The 16,076-nt window shown below is 48.9% G+C and overlaps 1 protein-coding gene across 1 annotated transcript in view; it reads left to right on the top strand.

Moving 5' to 3' along the window:
* Nucleotides 1–13,389, top strand: part of ARK2C (arkadia (RNF111) C-terminal like ring finger ubiquitin ligase 2C) — a 52,417-nt gene extending 39,028 nt beyond the window's left edge. Inside the window, exons 2-8 of the mRNA XM_066569051.1 lie at nt 845–1,154; nt 3,068–3,193; nt 7,706–7,835; nt 8,835–8,939; nt 9,458–9,553; nt 10,654–10,760; nt 11,880–13,389. Coding sequence (XP_066425148.1) covers nt 845–1,154; nt 3,068–3,193; nt 7,706–7,835; nt 8,835–8,939; nt 9,458–9,553; nt 10,654–10,760; nt 11,880–11,997 — 992 coding nt within the window. The 3' untranslated portion in view covers nt 11,998–13,389. The remainder of the gene's footprint in view (nt 1–844; nt 1,155–3,067; nt 3,194–7,705; nt 7,836–8,834; nt 8,940–9,457; nt 9,554–10,653; nt 10,761–11,879) is intronic.
* The last annotated feature ends 2,687 nt before the right edge of the window (nt 13,390–16,076 follow it).

Here is a 16,076-nt window from a genome sequence, read left to right as displayed (position 1 = left end):
TGTGCTAGGGCCTCAGCACCTTCAGCACAAAAAATGTCTTCCTCCTGTCTAGGCTGAATCTCCTCTCTTTTTGTTTAAAACCATCACTCTCTGTTCTATCTCCAAAGGCTCTATTAAGACTTATTTTCTTTTTCTGTTTAAGACAGGGAAGCCAAAACAAGCTCAAAGCAGTTTTCATCAGTATACACTTCAACTTGGAGCAGAAACAGGACTTTGAACCCAAACCTACGTTTTGGCTCCAGCATTTTCTTGGATAAGAAACACCATTAGTCAAAACTAGCACTTTTTCTTGTAATCAGCTTTTACTTGTTCCCTTCTACTTGTATTTTTTTGCAAACCTTTTGCAAGTGGAGAGTGACAGCCGTTTGCCCAACCCTTTCCCTGGGTGGTGCTCTGCCCTGCCCACTGCTGGCCCCTGTGACCACTGTGTGTGGTTTTTAATTGTTGTGGTGTTGTTGTGGGTCTCGGGATGAGGCGGGACATGAGAATTGATTCACAAGTTCCCAGAAGGTTGATTTATTATTTTATGACATTATATTACATTAAAAGACAATGATATACTAAAACTATTCTAAAGAAAGAGAAAGGAGACATCAGAAGGCTAGCAAAGAATGATAATAAAAAACCTGTGGCTGACTCAGAGAGCCTGATACAGCTGTGATTGGCTATTAATTAAAAACAATTCACACGTTGGGTAAGCAATTCTCCAAATCACATTCCAGAGGAGCAAAACATGGAGAAACTCCTGAAGGAAAAAAGCTGAAGCTTTTCAGGAGAAAAAATCCCGGCGAAGAGATTTTTTCCGAAAATACATCAGTGACCGCCGTGTGCTCTTCTCTTCCAGGTGCTCCCTTTCAAAGGTCTCAGCATCCCCATGCTACCTCCTGCCGGCACTTCCACCTGGGTCCCCAGCCTCAGCTCTCGGCCGACTTTGCCCTGCCTCACGCGGTGCAGCCGCAGCCGGGGCTGGCTCCCCACATGGCCCCCGCGCACCAGCACAGCGGCGCCCTGCACCAGCCCCTGCCGCCCGTGCCCGCCCTGCCCTTCCAGGACGTGGCCGGGCCCTCCTTCCTACCTCAGGCGCTTCACCAGCAATACCTCCTCCAGCAGCAGCTCCTCGAGGCGCAGCACCGCCGGCTCATGCCCCATCCCAGGTAAGGGCATCCCCGAGGATGTGGAGAAGCCGCGCCGAGTGCGTGTCGCCTGCAGAGCCGCAGCCGCGCTGGCAGGGTTGGGTTTTCGTCTCCAGCTCACCTGTGTGCACTGAAAATGCATCCACCTGAAGGGCAGGCTGCACCTGAAGGTGTGCTCTTCCTGTGGGGATCCCTGCTGTGCCCATCTGGTGTGTCCCATTATTGTCACACCTAGGAGAATCATGGTGGTGTTGCCGGGGGCCTTTCCAGTCTCTGCGTGGGTGAGCTGCATCCTCACAGCTGCTGTTTCAAACACATGCATGCGCACCTGACTCATCAGGTCATACACATGGAGGTTGTGCTGCTCAGAGTTGGGTAGGCTTTCTGTCTCTGTGAGAGAATGATGCCACTGACCTGCAGCACACTCTGTCACAGAGAGCATCCTAACTCTACACTGAGCTGACAAAGGCAGAGAGAATTGCTGTAACTCAGCAGAGATGGAAATGGATGCCTGGCCTTGTCTTGATTGTGTTTCTTGAGAGACGAGTGATTTTTTTTAGAAACATAAGGGAGCTATTTGTGGGTTGTACCCATGGATCAAGAATCAGAGGATGAGACTTTGCAATGGTGCTTCATTTGGAAAGAATGCTATGGATTGAAATCCCTTTCTTTCCATGTCCTTTCTGTCTGAAAATTGTGTGTTCTTCTCATCATTGTTTTGTTATGCATAAACTGGATTTTAGGTGGATTTAATGATTAGCTAATAATTGGGTAGTGAGTATGTTCCAGGCTGAGAAACTGATGATACAAGTGTTTATCTCTTAGTCATAAGCTGAATTCAAATAAAACCACAGAGCACAATTCCATGCAGAGCCTGCTTTGGTAAATGCTGTCAGTGTTGTATTTGCAAGTGGGCTGTAGTGTGGAAGAAGGCAGGGACCTCTTGCCCAGTCCCAGTGCTTGTCTCTGAAAGCTGCAGTGGAGCAGGATGTCAGAACCCTTACAGGTGTGGGGCAGGAGGTCCCAGTAATGGGAATTTGGGTTATGCCTTTGAGAGTGAAGCCTCTGAACTGAACCTGCATTAAAAGTTATTTACCTGGCGGTCCCCTGCTCCATTTGCCCTAGTTTTTTCCTGAAGATTTTCTTTGTGATGGTTCCACTGGTCAGCAAGCAAAGGGTTGGAGCCTGTCTGTAATGCAAATCCTGCTTGTGCATCCTCCTTGTCTCTTGCCAAATGTGGACACTGATCCAGCAGCACACGCACTTCCCCTGAGCAGTTCAAATAAGCAATAATCATGAGACTCAAATCCCTAGAAAAACCTTGCTGTATTTTCTAGCACTTTCTTTACCCTGACTGCAATGGCAGCAGAGCAGAGGGAGAAGGACCTGGAACCCAGCCTGGCCTGTCCATCATCCAAAGAAATGTTGGCAAAGGCCAGTGAGAGTAAATTCTGCTTTCAGTCATTCGTGAGTAATCTAGTTATGAATGAGGTTCCCCAGGAGTTTATGGACTGCACAGGAGACGAGACAACCTGCAGCTTCTTTATGATGATGGATCACAGCTGGAGCAGGGGCATGTTTTACTTTATGTGTTGTTTATGGGGCTGACTGCAGCAGAAAAGGAAATAGTGCAAACTGCACAAAGCTGCTGAGAAGCTGTTTGGCTTCCCCTCCTTCTCTGCACGTTGCCAGCAAATAGCATCTCCTGCAAACTGAGCATATCTGGGTGCCACAGGGCCTGAGAGTGGATTGCTGCGTGATGGCTGTGAGGGAACAACAGCCCTCGGTTCCCCTTCCACTTACACCTGCCTGGAGTGCTCGGCTTTGGACACCTGCCCACAAGGCCAGCCTTTGGGGGTTGCCCGTGGGTTCCTGACAGGAATTGCAGTGCCCAGGTGTGTCTGACCCTGCCTGTTGCTGCTCTCCCCCTGCAGGCGGGCCCAAGAGCGCATGTCTGTCCAGCCTCACCGCCTACACCCCAGCTTCGACTTCAGCCACCAACTGCAGACTCCACAACCCATGGGCCCCCAGCCCAGGTATCTGGCAGAGGGCACGGACTGGTGAGTGATCCCCATTTCACTGCTGCATCCAGTGAGGTGTTTAAAAAGTCCTGGGAAGGCTGTGGGTTTTGGGGAATGCCACCAGGGATCGCGGAGTTGGTGAAAGCTAATGAGCCAGCTCAGTGGTTATGGTGTGGGGAGTGTGCAATGGGAAAACTCCTCTCTGACAGGTCTGTGGGGGTGTGAAAGCCTCCTATATAAAAAAAATCATTGGATCATTTAGGGTGGAAAAGCTTTCTAAGGCTGTGAAGAGCAACCATTCCCCAGCACAGCCAAGTCCACCAGTTACCCATGTCCTCAAGTGCCACATCAACACAGCTTTTAAATCCTTCCAGGAGTGGGGACTCCAGCATTGCCCTGGGCAACTCTGCCAGGGCTGGACAGCTCCTTGGATGAAGAAATTTTCTCTAGTAGGCAATCTAAACTTCCCCTGGCAGAACCTGAGGCTGTTCCCTCTCCTCTTGTCCCTGGTACCCTGGGAGCAGATCCTGTTCCCCCCTGGCTGTCCCCTCCTGTCAGGAGCTGTGCAGAGCCACAAAGCCCCCCCTGGGCCTCCTTTTCTCCAGGCTCAGCCCCTTCCCAGCTCCCTGAGTTGCTCGTCATCAGACTTGTGCTCCATTCCCTTCCCCAGCTCCATTGCCCACCCTTTAGGCACACTCCATTGTTGTTGCTCATAACTTTTCACCTACAGATTAATAGTGAAGCCAAGCATTAATTCTTCCAACTTGCTCTTTGTGCTGTAGGGCACAGAGAGTGTTTCTTTCCTGTAGACCACTGTCAGCCTGAACGAGACCCTTTGCTGTCCTTCAGGCACTCATATCCCAGTGGCCATCGTATTTTCTGTGGTCCAAATTAGGGAACACCATGCTACCCTGCCATGCAGCGTGGTATGAATGGAGATTTGTTCATCATTCTCCAACTGTAGTGTTTAATGCCCTGGAAAACCTTTGCAAGGAATTTTCATTTCATTTTCAGAGCAGGTTGAGAGCCCTTGAACAGTTAATAAAGTATGGTAACCTGGTCAAAAGAATGAGAAAATAAAAGCATCCTTCTGAGTAGCTGCTTGTAAGCTGAGCAAAGTCCATTCTGTGCACTGAATGGAAAAAATAGCATGTGAACTTGTAATTAAAGACAATTGCAATGTGTTTGCACAAGAGGACTGGAATAAAATGGCATAGGAAGTCTTAATGATGGCATTTCCTAACATCTGAGCACTCCACTCTGCAAATGAAAAGTCCTTTTAACCCAAGGTTGTTGCTTTTTTCCCCCCTTCAGTGCATAATACACAATCTAAAATATGACCACATCCTTCTGCAATTTTCTTCTCAGGAGTTCCCATTATTGGCTCTCCTGTGGGCTGAATGTGGTCAGGATGACATTTTTTGGATTGGTTTGCAAAGCAGTTCATGTACCATCTGGATAGAGCAATTCTTTCTGCCTCTCTTTCAGCTCAGAGTTCTTAATTATGATCATTAGAAGTATCTGATAAAGCATCACTAAGTGCCTTCCCCCTGCCTCCTTTCCTCCCCTCTGTTGCTCCATAGCCTTGTAAAACCCAAGGAGTCAGGGTGACAGGAACCATACACAGGGAGCATATGTTTGGGTGACTCACTTTCCCTTGGGGCACATGAAGAGTTTTGCCCAGTGACAAATACAAAAGCTCCCCTCTAATGTGTTACCCCTGGATGAGCAGCAGCAGCAGGGTTTTCTCAGAGGCTGTAGGTCGTAGGCACTGCCACAGGATGTGGAAGTGGGGATGGAGGTAAGATCTGAGGCTGTCTCAGCCCAACCCCAACTGAAATCTTCTGGTGAAGAATAAACAAACTCCCATTTGGTTCCTTAAATCATCTTCTGCACACACATGCAGTGATGACCATCCTACCTGTTTTATCTGGTGTTTTATCCTTCACTCCTTGGCTGTTTGTTGGCAGCCCATTTACCACAAGCATCACAGCTCTTGAACCTTGCACCTGAGCACCAAGATGCTGTACACTTGTTCCTGTAACATGGGCTAGAAAGTGATGGTTAGCTCCATTCTCCTTCAGCAAGTGTGCTCTGCTTCTTCAGCCCCAAACCCTGGGAAAACACTGTTCTGTGCTCTGTTCTTATTTGGACACATCTGTAGACCCAAAGCACCACCTCAGGAACCTCAAGATCTGGTTTTAAGTCTCTAGATGCACAAACAGTTCAGCAGTCCTGTAACTGCTGTTACTTGTGCAATTTAATAATGACCATTCACCTTTGAGAGTTGTTTTCAGTCCTTGATCTCAAAGCACTCCATAAATTACCACATCTATTTCATAGAACATGGAACAGGGAACATGGGAAGGCAGAGAGAAAGTGGATCAAGGTCATGCATCAAGAAGGTGGCAGGGCTGAGAATGGATCCAAAGCCTCTTGATTTCCAATTGAGCCCTCCATCAACCTGGGAACAACCTTAAGCAATTGGGTAAATATCCAAAATTGGGACACAGGAGCTGGAAAGTGCCAAGACCTGTGGATTCTTCCCCTGGTTGTGTTCCTGCCAGTTGCCTGCTGTGTTTCATCCTCTGCCAGGTGTTCCCTGTCCAGCACATGGCTAACACAGGACCAGCAAAGGTAGTCCCTCTCCCAGCCTCAACTTAGAATCATAGAACTATAGAATATTCTGAGTTGGAATGGACCCATGAGGGTCATTGCATCCAGCCTGGTGGGGGTGTTAGGGAGTTCTAGAGCACTGGTGCTGCTGCCTGGTGCACAGGCGGTTCTGGATGAAGGATTTCTGCATCTACTGTCCCTTCAGGTCCCCATCTTCTGGTGGGGGCAAGCAGTTTCATAGCTGCTGGAGGACACATCTGGGGTGCTCCCAAGAAGGTGTGGTACCCACTGATGCTGTCCTCTGTGAAGGGGAGGGTAAGTTGGAGGCTGAAATAGGAAGCCACCCTTTAATTAGCTTTTCTTTGGGAAATGTGAAGACAATTGTTATTAGAGCAAGGGATTTGTAATGATGATAAAGTGAATGATGTTCAAAGCACTCATTTTACAAGTGACTCTTAGGGTGGAGAGAATGGGGACCAGCTAAGTGGATTAGAGCTGGAGATGCTGCATAGGCCCCCTCCCACTCCCTCCACATGGTGTGGTAGTGGTGGGGTTGTAGTTTGTCTCTGTGTGTTGGATTGAGCAGAGCTGTGATGTTTGATGGCATCTTGGTTATGACAAGTCCAGGGATTGAGCTGGGTTAGCTTTGTGGAGGATAACAGTGCTCAGATTCACCAAGCTGAGCTCCACCTCTGCTCACCTGGGCCAGGCTGTGTTCAGGCAAGCAGGGCCACCAGGGATGTCTTGCTCCGTTGGTGTTTGCCCTCTTGTTTTGTTTCATCCTTTCCTCCAGCTGCCTCATCCAGGGGCTTTTGATTTCCGTTTCTTAAAACCTTAAAATATTTTTTGCAAAAATCACAGTTCTGGAGTTCATAGAATCGTAGAATTCCAGAATGGTTTGGGTTGGACAGGACCTCAAAGATTATCTTGTTCCACCCCCTGCCATGGGCAGGGACACCTTCCACTATCCCAGGTTGCTCCAAGCCCCATCCAGCCTGGCCTTGGACACTTCCAGGGATCCAGGGGAAGCCACAGCTGCTCTGGGCACCCCAGGCCAGGGCCTGCCCACCCTCACACCTTAAAGCCCCCCCACCCTGAGGCTGGATTCAGGCAAGGCTTAGTGTCCTTTAACTCCCCAAGTCCTGCCATGATCTGGGCTGGGAAGCCTCTAAGGAGAGCACAGGCACATCAAAAAAGCCCACAGACAGTGTCCATCTAGCTTCTAAAAGCTAGAAGAAGCTTCTAAAAGCTACCATTTTTTGAGTCCCTTGAGTAATTAACTATATTCCTGCAAAACATTCAAGGCAAACTGTAATAGTTTGCAGCGCTGGAAGATCCTGGTCTGACCAGGTTGAGTTGCTGAGCCTGGGTATCCTTTTGAGCCACCAAAATGCTCTTGCTCTGAAATTAGCAGGGTGCATCTGCACAGCTCTTGACCCCAAATAACTCAAATGCTACCTGGCAGAGGAACAACCCCTCACTCCTTCATGGTGGCCTGGTGGGTGACTCCCCAAAGCAGAGGAATCCCTGCCAATCCAAGCCATACCATCTCCCCAGGCTGAGGAGCAGCCCAGAGCTCAGCAAGGAGGTTTCCCTGTCAGTGGGGTCTGGTGCTGCAGTCCCTGAGCACAGCCAGGCACTCAGAGCCATGTGTCCCTCCTGGTGCCCACAGGGAGGGCACAGAAACAACCCCTCACTCCTTCATGGTGACCTGGTGGGTGATTCCCCAAACCGGAGGAAGCTCCCTGCCAAGCCAAGCCAAGCCAAGCAAAACAAAGCCAAGACAAGCCAAGCCAAACCATGCCAAACCATCTCCCCAGGCTGAGGAGCAGCCCAGAGCTCAGCAGGGAGGTTTCCCTGTCAGTGGGGTCTGGTGCTGCAGTCCCTGAGCACAGCCAGGCACTCAGAGCCATGTGTCCCTCCTGGTGCCCACAGGGACCTCAGCGTGGATGCGGGGCTGACCCACGCCCAGTTCCAGGTCCGGCCGGTGCCCCAGCCCTATCAGCATTACCTGGCCACTCCTCGGGTGCACCACTTCCCCAGAAGCACATCCTCAACCCAGGTGGTAAGTGAAATGCTCTTACTGAGAAATGTTTTATGCATTGTCTGCCAGAAAGCAGTCAAAATAAAGGCTGCTATCTTTCTATCACCTGTCTCCTTCAAATCCCACTTATCTCCGGCCGTGGGAGGGAGTGTCTGAAAGGATAATGTTGCATCACTGCACTGGATTAGAGAAAGAAAAGAAAAGCTTCAGCTGTTCTGGAAGGATTCAGTCCATTGCTTGCAGCATCACGTTCACAAGCTGGTCTGCAAAACATGGGCATGATGTGAGAGACTCAGCAGTTAATATTAATAATATAATTAACACTGGAAGGAACTGTGGTCTCCCAGGACTTTTTGTGTGCTGAAGGATTGGCAGTGGGTGACTGCCTTTGCTGGTGTCAGCCCTCAGGGCCATCCCTCATCAAGTCATTGCTCTCTACGTCAGCTTTGATGCCACCTGTAAAGGTTTTCATGACCTCTTGCACAGGTGGAGGTGGGATTGATGAGAAGACAGGCTGACTGGGGTAATTTTCCACCCCTTCTCCTAGCAGGGTGCTGTATTTGGAGCTAAGTCATGCCACCCACTGCTAATCCTTAAAACTTCCCCAGAAATACCATGAGGGTGCTTTTCCCTTGTGCTGTGTCAGATCCTGACACCTGTGTACTAAAGCAAGCCTTAAAAAAAAACAATCAAAGCTTGGATGAACAGAAATCCACCCACTTAAATGAAACAAAATTTCACTGTAATCTAATCCATATTGGGGGTTTGGAACTACAATTCTATGGATGATACAGGAATGATTAGTTTATTTTGAAGGAGTGCACATTCTTAGGTATCATTTCTAGGAAATGTATTTGATAAAACCTCATTTTTTTGTTATCAAAAGGCTTAAATTGATGAAAATGTCAATCTACTCTTTCAATTTGAATTTTTAAAGCATTAGATTTACATCAGGGCACACAAGGGTTTTCTGTAGGCAAGTATACAGGTGGCTTTATTTTTCTCCCTCACTTTTTTCAGGTTGTTCATGAAATCAGAAATTACCCTTACCCTCAGCTTCAGCTGCTTGCTCTTCAGGGACTGAACCCAAGCAGGCACACATCCGCTGTGCGGGAGAGCTATGAAGTACGTATCTGGGGACTGGAATTATTCATTTTCAAAGTGCTGTGAATTTATGCAAGCTCTGCTATAAAGCTGTAAGACTGTTCTTTGTGGTGTGGCAGTTGCGTTGAGTCTTTCATCAGTTTTAGTAATAGCTGGGAAGTGATGGGGTTAAGTTTGGTTAAAGATGGTTTACTCCAAGGTGCCTGGGTCTGGCTTGGGTTGGCTCTGGCTCCTGTCATTTGTGAACAAAATGCTCCAGATCTATGGGGTTTTGTTTCCCAGCCTGTCAGATGAAGCTCAGATCCCATCCTAATTTGTGAAATTTTGGATCCAGCTCTTTGCCTCGAGCTCTTAGTTATTACCCCAAGGGCCAGGGATCAGATCCATCATTACAGCATGGCTGATCTGGGGTTGATGGCCATTCCCACTGAGGAGAGGACAGGAGGGAGCCTCAGTTGCCAGCAGGTATGGCTGTGTGGTGGCACCTGGTGCTTTGGGAGCAGTGGGGATGGCACTTTCCTGATGTTCCTGTGCCACAGGAGCTGCTGCAGCTGGAGGACAGGCTGGGCAGCGTGAGCCGGGGCGCCGTCCAGAACACCATTGAGAGATTCACCTTCCCCCACAAGTACAAGAAGGTGAGTGCCCCAGAACACAGCGCGGCTGCCAGCCCCTCTCACTCAGCCAGGGGCTGTGGGCACGGAGCAGGCAGCAGGAAGGACTTTGGTGGGCCACAATCCCACTGCAGCAGGGGTGCTTTAATTTCTCGCGGGGCTCCCGGGGGTGGGAGCGGTGGCGTAGCTCAGCTGCCTGTTTCTCACTTCTAGGCTAGGAAGCTGCGGGCCAAATTTTCAAAAGGGTCTCAACCTTCTCCCACCCAGCGGGTGCAATTTCCCCCCTGTCTGCACCTGGTAAGAAAGTGCACACCACCAAGGGGGCTTGGTGCATGCAAACCCGCCCCGTTCTGCATGCCAGCGGCACTGCCCCGCGCCCGCCGTGAGGGCTCTGTGTCCCAGGGAGCCTTCTTCTCCCCTGGCTTCACCAGGGGTGTCTCCTCTGTCAGAGCTGACCTCCCCACCCATGAGGAAATGGGCACATTTTTGGGTTGTGCTCAGTAGAAATTGGGAAGAATGCTTGTCTGGGTAGTGGTTTCTGGTGTCAGTCACTCCTGGCTGGAGGGTAGGGATGTCGCATTGCCAAGGTTGGAAGTGAGGTAACTCCTGCTGCACTTGTCTCTCATCGCATCTCCAGTGAGCTCAGGAAAAGGATATGAATAGGAATGGATGTGTGGGGGAAGAGCAAAAGGGGCAGCTGATAGGATAAGCATGGCCCTGTGGTGCAGCATGGGACTGGGCCAGTGGCCAAGCTGGCGTGCGGCACAGTGGTTGCCCTTCCTGGCAGTGGTGGCACCATGAGGTTTGGGGTCTCCCCAAGGAGAAGCCTCCAGCAGAGGAGACCATGGGGCCATCCCCTCTGCAAGGAAGTGGTAGGGGGCTGTATTAGGGCAGCAGAGGACAGGCTGCTCCTCACTGCCACCAGCCTCAGGAGGAGACATGCCAGCCTGCAGCATGTTGGTGGCACACTCATCTCGCTGGCTGTTTTGGCTGGGATGGCTTCCCCGAGCTGGAGGATCTGGCTGATAGATGGAGATCTCATTATTTATCTTCCTGCAACTGCCCAGGCTTGGGAGAGCATTAGAAGGGCAAGGCCTAACCAAATGTCTTTAATTTTGCTGCAGAGAAGACCACAGGAAGGCAAAGCTGAGCAAGACGATGGCGAGGAGTCAGATACCGACGAGAAATGCACAATCTGTCTGTCCATGCTTGAAGATGGAGAGGATGTCAGGTGAGAGCCTTCCATCCCCTCCTCTGCTTCTCAGTGCCATCTGAGTTGTGTTTATTTGGATTAATGTCTCTGTTCTTGTCCTGAGAAACTCACCTGGGCTGTTGTGGGGTCCAGGAACCCAATGCTTTGTAGAAGGACATTGGTATGGCCTGTAGACAGGAAGAGCCCTGCAGCAGCAGGGTTTTTATAGTGTTTCCTGGGTTTGGATCATCTGCTTCCAGGCCGTGCCAGCTGGCCAGGTGGCAAAGTGTCAGAGAAGGGTAGGTTAAACTGATCTCTGACAACCATCTGGAGCCTGGGGTCATCAACACCTGAGCCTGACAGATGACCAAAGTAAGATAAAAAGCAGTGTTGGTGTGAAGTCCAGGAGAGTTGGGCTTGTGTCCAAGACGCAGCTGCTTTATTGTAGAATAAGTCGGATTACTTTGCCCACATGGTCACAGAGAACCATCCCCAGCCAACAGAACTCCAGTTGTCTCTGACAGACATCCCAGGCTGCTCACTGGGTCAAATCTCTGCTTGTGACAGAGGATGGGGACAAGAAATTGCAAGGGACTGAACTGTCATGGCTGAAGGGACTGCAAGTGAGAAGTACCCAGGTCTGCTTCTCATCCTTAAATTGACAAGAAAAGCCCTGATCCTTCTGCTGTTGGTTCCTGTGATTCGAGGTTCCCCTGTATCACAAGGGTGACACATGATGATGGCAGAGATGATGTAGGTGAAACATGACCAGGTTCCCTGGGGACACCCATGCAGGAACGGTGTGGGCCCACCTGACTGCTTATGTGACACAACCATGAAGAGCTAAGAGGCTTTGGAGGATAACCTTGCTCCTGAACAGTTAAAATTTAGCAGCCTGCACAATTAATAACTGGAACAACTCAATTCAGGATGGTGTGGGGCTTTCTAATAGGCCAAGGAGGACACTGTCTCCAGCCCACTGCCCTGTGTGAACTGGCATGGCTGGGAAAGGCTGCAGGACCTTGGTGGCAATGGTGTCACTACAGCAGAGTTTCCCATGTTCCAAGCAGCCCCAGACGCTGTTTTTCATCTCTTTTTGCTTCCTTGGACCTCCTCCATCCTAACCCCTAAAAACCAGTGGTGTTTTTCTCTCTGCAGGCGGTTGCCCTGTATGCATCTCTTTCACCAAGTGTGCGTGGACCAGTGGCTGGCCACCAGCAAGAAGTGCCCGATCTGCAGGGTGGACATTGAAACACAGCTCGGCTCGGACAGCTGAAAAGACTGGCTGGACACACCATTTTCCTTACCAGGTCGTATGGCCATAAACCCTTGCAGCGAAATTTTTTGCCTTCTGAGCCATTTGATTGAGAGGGGAAGTCTGCAGGCACGGTAGTGAGGAGAAGGAGGAGGTGTTACAATATCTAGCAGTAGGAGATGTTGCACATATACGCAGGATACAGGCCCAGTGAAAGGGAGCTGGCATTCCCGGAGCTCAGAGACCCCGTGCTGCAGAAGATTTTAGTGTTGAATATGAAGGAACTAGTTGTGGTTAGTCCGGCCTGTCAATCCTGCTTTTCATGGGGATTGTATATATACCTCTCAAATATGTAGAAACATGTTAGGGGTCCTTTAGCTATTTCTATGGATGGCAGCTGGAGCATGTTAGCTTAAGAAATGTTGTGTTTGATGCCCTACTCATCTTGTGGTGGACATGTTGCTGTTACCTAATTTGCACCAAATATTTTTTCATAGATTCCTTATTTTGGTGCCTGATTAATACATTGCAGAGGGGGAATAAAGAGGTCAAACATCCCCATCCTTGGGGTGGGGGAAAGAGGAGAAAAAGCAAAATCCTGTTTACAGTCAGAAGGGTTTGTGCTCTTTGCCTCAGCCGCGTGTGCTTCTTTCCCTTGCATTTACAGTGTGTTGCAAATTTAGAGAAGCTTAATAAAAATAAAAATTGGGGATAAAATGAACGAAGCAATAGGGAAAAGCTTCGTTCCTGCTTGTCTGCTGGTGCTGGACACTTTCTGTAGCGGCACAGTATTTGAGTAGATGCTGTTTCTTTGCTTTCTGTATTTTAACAAAGTAGCTTGTCATATCAAAATCCAAGGAAGTTCTGTCTACATGATTGCAATTGTCCGTGATGCTTTCTTCTGTGAGCTGTGTGGAGTGTTGGCTTTGCCAGCACTGCTCCAAAGTGATGGTTACGGGAGCCGGCGCCTTCCGCTGTTCTTTGGGGCGTGACAACGCCGGAGAGGCGCCGAGAGGCGCAAAACGTTGACTCTCCTCCCACTGCCAAAGCATCTCTTGATGAGGGGACAGAAGAAAACTCGATGATCACAAGACACTGCTGAGACCATGAACCCTAGGTCGTGGGAGGGGAAGGCAGGGTGGAGGTGGGGCTGCCACTTTTGGGAGCCGTGACCCGCCCCAAAGCGCGCGCGCGCGCCCGCGCCCTGGCGGGCTTGTGTGCATGTTTCAGGCCGTACCCACACGGAGTAATCAGTGGCTGTTAAAATGAAACTTAATCACATTAACACTCAAAACAGAATTAAGAGGTAATACCCAAAGGAGTGAGCTGTTGCGATCCATGCTCCCCCTAAAAAAATAAAAAAAAGACCTCAGTACGCCAACCGCAGGGATCGGGCGGAAAACCCTCGGGAAAACCAACATTCATAACCAAAACCTGTAGTTTTCTTGTTTTCTTTTTGTTTCTTTTTTTTTTTTTTTTTCTTTCATACTAAGGGAGAAAGGAGCTGCAGAGAGGCAGCAGGGGAATTAGAAACATAATCTATTGAAAACGCTGGTGTGGTGGGAATGATTTCTGTCTCCCCTGAGCATATGTTTCAATGGAGAGAAATGCTCTCCCAAGTATATTCAGTCATAAACTCTGATCTGAGAAGCTGCAAGATTCTCATGAGCTGTAACTGGAAAACACCAGTCTCAGAGGACCACAGAGATTTCTTTTTTTCCCTCAGTGAGAGAGGAGAGAGAAGAAGGGAAGCCCCATGTGAGGGTGCAGGAGCCTCTCTCATTGTGTGCCAAAGCAGGTGGGAGGGAGTGGAAGGGGACAAATGGTGACACATAGAGAAGACATAAGGCAGAAGTTCTTGGCTGTGAGGGTGGGGAGGCCCTGGCACAGGTTGTCCAGAGAACCCTGGAAGTGCTAAAGGCCAGGCAGGATGGTATCTGGAGTGACCTGGCCAAGTGGAAGGTGTCCCTGCCCATGGTAGGGGGTTTGGAACAAGATGAGCTTTGAGGTCCCTCCCAACCCAAGCCATTCCATGACTTTATGGCACATTTGCCACCCAGCTCAAGTGACAGCTTCTTGAGGAATGTGGTGGTCCCAGCCCTGATGTCCATGGGTCAAGGAGTGGCCCATGGATACCTATGGGTCTTGCTCCACCGGCACTGAAGCAGCATTACAAATAATACTAATAACACTAATACCATGACAAGCAAAGCAAGGTTTTGGTGGTAAAATACTCTGCGCAGGTTTGGTCTGCCCAGGTGTGACCTGTGGGGGAGAAGCAGGGAGAGCAACAGGGGGATTGATACCCCCACTGGGTGGGGAGGGAATGAGGAACACTTCTGGACCCTGTGTTTTATTTTAAAGCCTATGAGAAAGTGTAACTATTTGCCTAATAAACAAGCACAGTTTTTAAAAAAAAAAAAAAAAATTGATCAAACTGAAAAAAAAAAACCAAAACCAACCAAACAAAAAAAACAAGCAAACCTTTGATGAAGAAAAGCACCAAACTCCCATGGTCTCGTGTGAGTGACTGATCCCAAGGTGTGTGCGAATTTACAATGTCTGGAGTTGTATCAGTGTGTCAGGTTCCTTTGCGTTTAAATAATTTGTACAAGTAGGTTGCGAGTTAGGATTGTGAGTTTAAAAACAAAACAAAACAAAACAAACGTCAACAATAACAAAAAAATCTAGAAACAAAACATCAATAGTTTACAGGGTTTTGTGAGTTTAAATGCCTTATATTTAACAATCATAATTTATGACTAACTTGTAGATATTGTGGGTTCTAATTTAATTATTTTTATAGTTGTTTTTTGCATTTTTAATTATAATTTATTTATTTAGAAATTACTACTAATTTTTTTTATTACTCCTATTACCTCATTTTTGCATTGTTTCTGGGAATGGAATGCTTTGCATGCATCGGTACTTAAAATAAAATTAAACGGGGGATGTGGGGGGTAATGCTTATCTTGTCAAAAACAGTAAAAAAAAAAAAAGAGAAAAAAATCAGGGTGTGTGATTACAAACTGTATTACTGTGGTGCTGTTACCTTGGATACATTCCATAAAAATGCAAACCTTTGATTCTGTATGCTGTGACATAGTGGAAAACTGCAATATAGTGACTGTGTTTAGCACATATATATGAATATTATTTGCACTCATAATCAAACTCTGGTGATCCTTTCACTTGTGTCCTTGCGCATTGAAGGCGGTTAATGACGCTCTGCATAAACCAAAACGTTTTGGTTGTTTCTTGGTACTGCCCTGTCCCTGATGCCTCTGGTGATGCTGCTGCTGCTGCTGCTGCTGCTGCTTGTGTGACCCTGCAATAACACCCAGCAGGCCCCCAGTGCAAGGGGCAATGCATGCCTTTAGTGCAAGATTGTGTCAAAAGCCCAGGAAGGAAACCCAGGTTTGGTGGCTCTGTAATTTTTGGCATCTATCAGTGCTTGGTTTGGCTCTTTTCACCCTCTGTGTGTGCACCCAGCTGGGGTGAAGGAGGCAATAGGGTGAGCCTGAGCTTGGAGGCAACAGAACTGAGGGATTCAATGCAGTTTTTAGGGGTTGACTTCTTTACTCAGAGGCTAGGAATGCACTGGCACAGGTTTCCCAGAGAAGTTGTGGCTGCCCCATACCTGGATGTGTCCATGCCCAGGTTGGATGGGACTTGGAGCAGCCTGGGATAGTGGAAGCTGTCCCTGCCCATGGCAGGGAGTGGAATGAGATGAGCTTCAGGGTCCCTTCCAGCCCAAACAATTCTGTGACCCTGTGACACCACGTCTAGCTGAGAGTGGTTGGGAAGGACACGGGATCCATTCGCCATCTCCTTGCAGTGCCTGCCATGGGCACTGGCTGTAACCCAGCTCTGACACATGCATGGGGCAGAAGCACTTAACTCTGATCTTGACCAGTTTGCTTCACCCCTCCTGTACAGGAGGGAGCCTCAATTTGGAGCTTTTTAATCCAGTGTAGAGCTGGGACCTGCCCCAGAGCCCTCCTGCCCCCAAGGAGAGGGTCAGCCCCAAAGTGACATGGCCAAGCATCCCCATCCTGCTGCGGCTGCGCTGCTCTTGCAATGCATTGCCCTTTCCCCAA

This window comes from Molothrus aeneus, chromosome Z (assembly GCF_037042795.1).
Source record: "Molothrus aeneus isolate 106 chromosome Z, BPBGC_Maene_1.0, whole genome shotgun sequence".
Taxonomy (NCBI): domain Eukaryota; kingdom Metazoa; phylum Chordata; class Aves; order Passeriformes; family Icteridae; genus Molothrus; species Molothrus aeneus.
Note: the sequence above shows the minus strand (reverse complement) of the source record. Positions and strands in the feature narration are given on the sequence as shown.